Source organism: Agrilus planipennis, unplaced genomic scaffold, assembly GCF_000699045.2.
Source record: "Agrilus planipennis isolate EAB-ADULT unplaced genomic scaffold, Apla_2.0 scaffold16, whole genome shotgun sequence".
Lineage (NCBI taxonomy): Eukaryota > Metazoa > Arthropoda > Insecta > Coleoptera > Buprestidae > Agrilus > Agrilus planipennis.
Genome location: NW_020438946.1, coordinates 1,507,103 through 1,515,487, shown reverse-complemented (window position 1 = coordinate 1,515,487; position 8,385 = coordinate 1,507,103). Strand labels below are relative to the sequence as shown.

At 29.6% G+C, this 8,385-nt stretch overlaps 1 protein-coding gene across 1 annotated transcript in view; it reads right to left on the bottom strand.

Annotated features, from left to right (window-relative positions):
• LOC108744714 (protein HIRA homolog) overlaps positions 1 to 1,767 on the bottom strand; it is a 5,251-nt gene extending 3,484 nt beyond the window's left edge. Inside the window, exons 1-5 of the mRNA XM_018480619.2 lie at positions 1,598 to 1,767; positions 1,349 to 1,525; positions 981 to 1,297; positions 638 to 925; positions 234 to 515 (exon numbers count right to left, since the gene is read on the bottom strand). Coding sequence (XP_018336121.1) covers positions 234 to 515; positions 638 to 925; positions 981 to 1,297; positions 1,349 to 1,525; positions 1,598 to 1,634 — 1,101 coding nt within the window. The 5' untranslated portion in view covers positions 1,635 to 1,767. The remainder of the gene's footprint in view (positions 1 to 233; positions 516 to 637; positions 926 to 980; positions 1,298 to 1,348; positions 1,526 to 1,597) is intronic.
• Positions 1,768 to 8,385: the final 6,618 nt, after the last annotated feature.

The window sequence follows — 8,385 nt, the reverse complement described above, 5'->3', positions numbered from 1 at the left end:
TTATCTTAAGGAAAAGTATGTTGTATACAAAATAAAATGAGATAAGAATTTACAATAGACAAGATAATATTAAAAAAAATAACGATAAAAATTACCGAAAATAATCAATTTTTATTTAAATTGAGATGAGAAAAATATATGAAAATAATATGAATTTAATATAAATTGAAAAATAAAAATAAAATTTGTGAACAAATCCTTTGTAAACTCAATTATTAATAAAGTAGTATTACCTTTTCGTCAGTGGTCAAAGGTTTCCCGATTTCATCAGGCGAAAATGATATGCAAGCGACTGTACCATCCCAAGAACAAGCCAATAAATTCATTCCATCACTGCTCCAAGATAAGTCGAGTATACTGTCCTCAAAAAGGTCCTTAATAACAACCAAAGGCCGTTTAAGATTTGTTAACCAGACACTCAATGAACAGTCCCTTGATCCAATAGCACAACAACAGTACTGTTGAAATTTGGGACTTCCTGAGATCACTTTTTTAAAAATATTCGAATTGAAACGCTAGAAAACACAATTTTGTGAACATTTTTAAATAGCTAGAATCAACACACATTCTATTTAAAGTTGTGTACTTTTACCAAAACTAAATGTATTTCCTATAAGTTAAAAAATTTCAAACCTACCACACATGTAACAGCTTTCCTATGGCCAACAAAATCCTTGTCATGTTTCCATCCATCTCGTTCTATTATTTGCGCTGTTGAACCACCTCCATTCATTGCATGAGCAGAAACAAGATACTGACCATCAGGAGACCAAGAAAGACGCAAGACATGTGTTGTTGCTGAGCAATCCACAAAACAGTCAGTGATTACTTCTTGCTGGGCCCAATCAGCTGTCCTCCATACCCTTAGTGATCTGTCATCTGACTGGCTTGCTATGTATTTACCAATTGGATCCCAAGTTACACCCTATATAATATAATTTCAATTAATTTTTAAAGATGACAAAAAAGGTTTAGCTTACTTTAACCAACCCCATGTGACCTTTTAGTACTGTAACTTTTTCAGGAAATTTATTTGCATTCCAAATAATCACAGTATTGTCTACACTTCCTGAAGCCAACCAGCCATCATGAGGAGCCCATGCCAAATCAAGAACATCCCCATTATGTGAATTTAATGTAGCAGAGCATCTCCACGTCTCATGATTTACCTTGCCACTTCCACCGAAAATTGTAGAGCTACCTTCTCCGGTCAATTTCCAAATCATAACTAATTTATCATCCCCACCAGAGGCCAATAAATGACCCTCATTACTCCATCGGACAATATTTACACAACCTTTAAAAAATCATTCTTGAGTCAATTGTACTTTTCATTTAACATTCATACCAAGATGGTTATCCATTTGACACAACATTTTAGGCACATTTTTATTTAATTCAGCTTCTTCATCTAAAACAGGAGCCAAATTCCATATAACAACTCTTCCGCCTTCACCTCCTTGTCCTCCTGTTGCAAATTTGCCTCCTCTTGGATGAATGTCAACAGAGAAAATTGGTTTGTTGTCTGTAATGGTTTTTACAGCATTAAGTTGTTTTAAATAAAAGTTGCAGGTATCTACGAATAATTAATAATTACCATCATGATTTACCCAATCTGGCTTCAAAAAATGCATAGTGATATGAAGGATATTGATGAAAGAAAATAAACTTAATTGTAATTTAATGTACTCATCATTTTCGTTTTAATAAATTGAATTTAAATAAAAATATTCCGGCTTTAATAACAACGATGACAATTATTTTAAGGTTATAATAAATAAAAATCATAGATAAAAGATAAAGATCAGAAAATTGTGATACACTTCTCTATGATAGTACATAGATAAGGTGCATCCATAAGGTGCATTAATACAAACCATAGATACTGGGAACTCTCACAGATACTGTACACTGTAGTTGTTAATGGTTGTTTAATTATAATTTAATATATTCATCTTTTTTTTTAAATATGGAATTTGATTAAAAATATTTCGGCCTTGATGACAATGATGATAACTATTTTATAAGTTATAAAACATAAAAATTATACATAAGAGCTTAATTCTTTATGGTACAACACATAGATAGTGCGCAACAGTACCATAGATATCAAAAACTCTCACAGATACAATTAAGTTTTGCTCAGTTTTACTATAAAATAACGTTAATTATGATGTATGTCGTATATTTTTAATTAAAACCAGCATATATTAAGCTGTTTAAAGTGTAAGAAGTTAGGAACTAATAAATTTTCATTAAAAAAATAAATTAGAAAGTGAGAGGGAATTATTACTTAAATATGTAACTCACTACATCATTTAATTAGTTTATAAATACCTATTAAATTGTTTTAACATAAATAAGAAGGAAACTTTTCCCAAAAATTTACACAAAATAATTTTAAATAGAATTCATTAATTTTGTTACAGAACTTTAAATACATTATAGTAGATGGCGACACAACACAGTTTAAAAACTAATTTTGGACATTTTTAAAGAAGTAGTTTTGGCAATGTTCGGTCAGTGTTAATAAAACCAAGTGTTGTATAGTAAAAAGTGGTAAGTATACCTTCATAATAATGCATTAGTCAATATTATCTTTAAAATGAGAATTTTATTGATTTTAACTTCTTTTGTAATTGTTTATACTACTTACAACTCATAATTTACGTAACTAATGTATAAACTTGTTTTGAAGTTCTTTTTATCAAAGTTATTTATTTAAAAAGAAAATTCACACATTGTTAAAGGACATGTTTAATTGTCTAGAGGTAATGTGTACTATAAACTGTAATGAATGATTTACTTGGTAAAAGAAGATTGCATTGTAGATAATTTGATAATTTGTACAAATGATTAATATTCCATTACTATTTTCATGGCCAGTTCACTTCTCCTAATTTTTCTTAGAATTCTTATGTATGCATTCAGATTTGAATTATCATTTACATCTTATATCAGTATTAAGGAATTATTTATCATATATCATTCCCTATTATTTCTTAATTTTTGTGGCACCATTATAGTAAAAATAAAATTTCCCATCAAGGATTGTTGGAAACTTTACTTCTTTTACTGTACTTAAAATAAATACTTATTATTTGTCATAGAATTTGTTAAATAGTTGTATTGAAGTTGTATTTAGTATACTAAAACGATTTTATTAATTAGTGGCAAATTTTCTACAGATGGTGCTGATTGTGCTGTCTGTGTTTTTTTAAATACTTATAAAACTGCTGTTGTTGACAAATTATTCTTTAGTCGATACCCTATAGATTAATAGAAAAAATTGAAATTGTTTAAGTTTTTTTTATTTTAGATGAAGTGCAACCTATGAGTGCAACAATGAAAAAGAACCCGTCTTGGGATTTATACTTTGAACACAAGCCAAAAGAATATCAACAGAAAAGGTAAGGAATAATGTTAATTTTTAACACATACTTATTACTATTTATTGCTCTTATCCACGTGTATATATGCCGTTAGTAGTACTGATTATGTGCAAATGATTGATCTTACAATTTTAACTGAATATAAGGGCAAATGAGAGTTATCTTGTCTTGTTAAAAAAAAAATATTAAATTCAATAAAACTATTTGGAGTCAAACTGTGTTTGAAAATGTGCATCCAGTCATTTCAGGGTTTAGAAGTACTGTAATTTAAATTCTTTTATGAAAAAATACTGTTAGGACTTGTTAAACGAATTACTTCGTGAAAGTGCTTTGTAATTTGTAATTTAAAGTGCTTGAAACACATACAGAGTGTTTAAGAGTTTAATTACTCTTGAAGTGGTTGTTAATTCGAAGTTCTTGGATCTTAAAATGTAATTAAGACTTTAAATGATAAAGTACTTTAAATAAGGGCTCCGGACTGAAGGCGTCAAACTCTTTTGATGAGGGCTTTGTCTACCTCTGATATTTAATATATCTGCTGATTAAACAATAGGTATTCGTGAAAAAGTAATCAGGGCTGAATAAAGTCCTTAGCAAAACATATTCTAAGTCCAAAATGCTTATTAAAGTGTTTTAGCCTCTGAAGCTCTAATTACATTTTAAAATCCATGGACTTGGAATTACCAATTTATTTAAAAGTAATTAGATTCAAATTTGAAACACATTGAAATTGCTTCAAACCAACTCCATGATCATGAAAGGGCTTGAGTTCTTTTAAAATATTATACAGATTCAAACCTTCTTTCTTACCAACATTCTGTATAGTACATAATATCTTTTTCTTGTTTATTTAAACAATATGCAAATACGTAAACATACCTACTGTGGAAATTTTTCATAATTATCGCATAAACTACCTAATTTAAGTCTTCGTATTCTGTATAAATTTAATATGCTATTAATGCTATATCGTTAGAAAAAAATGGTTTAAAATGAGAATTTTAATATTTTAAAAAGTCAGTGGACGACTGGACGACGCAATTGTGGTCGAACTTGTGTTTTATTAGATTTCAATTTATTGATTTCCATTGAGTTATGTGTTTAATTACTTTCAACATTTCTTTTTCCGCATATAACATTGAGTAACATGGGCAGTTAAAAAGGTAATAAATAATTAAAGTGATATTGACAACATAGGTTGTTTATAACCTTGCGTGTCAAATGATAGAAGTGATGAATATTTGCTAATATCTTGAATAATTTTCATTGTATGCTTAATTAATTAATTACTGTTTTTTATTAATAATATGATATAGACAACAACAAAGTCATCAAAGGTATCGGCTTGATGTCGATCGGTAAAGTTTTAATTAATTTGGATATCTTAAGTTGAACATTTTGAAATACTAAAGTTGGAAGTAAAGGTCAGCAGATGGCGATATGTTTCCTGTACCTTTGTTTATTGTATTCTATTTTATCTGTTTGAAATAAATTGCCTCACCGTTGATCGAACAGTACGAGATTATTGGAGTACAATGAATGTATTAAAACTTTCAATGTTTAAATCGTTTAAGTATGTAATAAATATATTAACATCATGAAAACAAGAAATTAATTATATTTAAACGCTCTCTACATGTGCTTTGACTACCTTTGTAATTAAAATTTACTAAAGGTAAATTGTAATAGGTTTATACATTTAATCCAGGTACGAGGATTTAGGAAAAGCATTAATTGGATTGCAATTCTTAAAATATTTGTCAATAATTGACATATCTTATATCTTTAAAGTCTGATTTATCGTTGGTAATGTTATGTTAGACACATACCTATTTCTGAACATTTTAAATTTCGATTTTTTCTAAAATGTCTTATTTTTACGTATAATATTTTAAATTGTTTTTTAAGTAATGAAGTCATACCTGCGGATGATTTTATATTATTTTGTCTTTTACCTTTTCATCTCATTAAAAAATTTTTACCTGCTTGGCGAATATAATTACAGATTAAATTTGTAAAAATTGTAATACCTTTTATATTGGACAAACCAAGTATATATCTAGTATATACATTTTATAAGCCACTCATTGTAAGAAGCAAATACGTGCTTTTGTAGATATGTAGGCACCGCGTGTGATGTAATTGGAAAACATTCTATTCTTATGGAAATAAAATTAAAGAAAAACATGGTTTCGACCATTATTGTTTTATAACTACCAATAGCTATAAAAATATCAATTTAAAAATCAAATTGTGTCCGTGTCAGGCCGGGACAGGTCAGATTTTTAGTAAGTTAACTTTATGGTCAATTACTACGATATAATACGTAAACGGTAATATAGACTAGATGTTATTGTTTAAAAAAGGAGCAGTGTTTGACAATTATAATTTTCCTGACTGATTTTATATTCAATACTTACGGTAGACCCTCGATAGTGTGAACTTCACACCAACCTTTCGTTTAGAAATGTATCAAGTGGAGGTCAAAATCGATATTTTTCGGTTGCTGTTGCGATATTTCTGTAAATCCCCGATATATTTACTACTTTGTCAGTCGTATTAGATGAGGATATGTTATTTCATTAGTTATTCACTTTAAATAGGTACATACTTCTTTGAATGTGATTGTAAAATGTTGTTTAAAAAAAATCAATGAGCCCTTAAATATTCCGTAGGAGAAATAATTTGCCAATAAATATGTAGATTAAGAGTGATGTTATCATTAGATTCTGGCTACAAAAAGTTGCTTTATCAAGTTCATTCACAAATTAAACAGGTCAAGTTTTGTAGTAAATAAATTCACTCCGGCTATTTAAAATAATCCTTGGAAAATTCTTGGTTATTAAGCCTTATTATTACAAAATGAGATTAGAAAGCCCTGGGTAACAAAGAGGTTGTAGGATTAACAGAGGAAAGGTGGAAATATAAGAACAGGACAGATGACGAATGGCAAGAAAGGTATAAGGCGATAAATTGGAAAATCAGTCGGAAGTTAGGACATCTAAGCAGTGGTTAGATATAATATATGCAATATTTTGAGAAACTTTTAATAGTGGTTAATATTTAATATTAATGAGAAAAATGGAGAAAAATAGTAGAAAAAGTCTTAATCGGCCTCTTAAAATCTTTTAGTTGAGCTATTATTTGGTTGTAACATATAAAATTCACGTATTCTCATGGGAAATCAAAAGAAAAGCATATTCGTTTTTTTTTTTTTTTGAGCCACTATAATCTACAATTCATCTTCCATTTTACCTGCCCCCTCTAGCCCATTCTCTGGTGACGCCCTTGGGCAGAGTGGTAATCATATGAGGAACGAGTTGGGACTCATTTTGTTAGAAAATGAGGAAAAGGCAGATATGTGGAAGGAATATTTAAGGAATCTGTACGCAAGATAAGAGTTAATGTATGTATATAGAGTATAGGAGGAAGTTTTAAAATATGTAGGCCAAAAGGTTAGATATCGTTTATTAAAATTAATTAGTTACATTTACAAGACCGGAAAATTCCGGATGATTACAAACGGAATAAGGTAGTGGTCATACGAAAAAAGAGAGACGCGGATATTTGCAAGAATTTTAGGACAATTAATTTAACTTTTTATGCTTCAAAAATCGTAAAATTTAGGATCGTACAACAGAGAAATTAAGAAAACGTTAGAAAAAAGAAAAAGCGGATAGATAGGATTTGTAGATCTAGAAAAAGCTTTTGGCAATGTCAAATGGGAAAACATGCTACAAACATCTTATAAATTCATCATTTTTGTAGAAAGGGAAGCAGTCCGACATATGGAGTGTGACAAATCTCAAGCGGCAAAAATAGCATGTAACTTTTCAAAATCCGCGAGAAATGACAGGAAGTAGCTTTCTTTTATAGTTTTTTCTAGTTGTCAGCTTTACTGTATTCCATTTTGTGTTTTTAACTGGTTTGATTCTAATTGTTAACGTTTCATGTAAAATAAACTTTTATTTGGTTTAATAATAGCTATTTTCGTTATAGTATTGTTCTACGTGTTATGCTATTTTCTTTTTACCTCCGTAGGTCATTGTACAAAGCAAATGTAGTGATTCCCATTGCAAAATAAAAAAATTACATTTTTTAAAACTAAAACAAAATGGGTTTCCACATGTCCACATGCATTGTGTAATTTCAAGGTTTAATTTACACTGTTTAAGACAAAATCAGTGGCGTAGCGTACCTTGGAGGGGTCCTGAACCAAAATTAGTTGGGGGGGGGGGCAAATGAAAATGAATTTTTCGAATTTTAAGCATGTTTTCAGAGCAATTAATTGTTCATAAAGATTAACTAAGATGTCTTTATTGTATTTAGCCGACAGTTTTCCGGACGCGTTTTTTATCACTTCGTTTGAAGAAGATAGGAGTTGCTCCAGTTGTAATACTTCGAACATATTACTCAGGTCATAAAGGCTCTGAAATCTTTGTTTAGTTTAAGAAATTAATATATCTAAATAGCAATAGTATACATTGACTGAAATATGATTCCGGGTCTGAAATTCTCTTATCTTGTGATAATACATCAAAAAATCGTTTTGTTATCTTTCGCCTTTTATCTTTAAAAACAGTTGTTACCCCCACTCTTTCGCTCTTACAGCCGGCCGCGGACTAAGGGTAAAAGTGAAAGACGCTCGGCAGAGTAGCCAACGCCAATATGACGGCGCCCATGGCTCGCATGAGCTAACCTTTATAACCTAACCTAACATTTATATTCTCGCTCATTCGTGCAAGTGCATAACAATTACATTTATAGACTGTGAAACTCAATGCGAAGATGAAATTATTGATAGAATAACTGAAATTCAAAATGATTCAATGACTTAAATAAATATTGTTCTCAGTTTTTAACCAGCGTCTATCATCTGAATGATTGTATTTGTTATGCATTCCGTACTCTCACACGCAGATTGGAATTAATATTGTTTTTTAGAATACTTTAGTTCTATATTATTAATTTACATCATAATTTTAGTGATTCT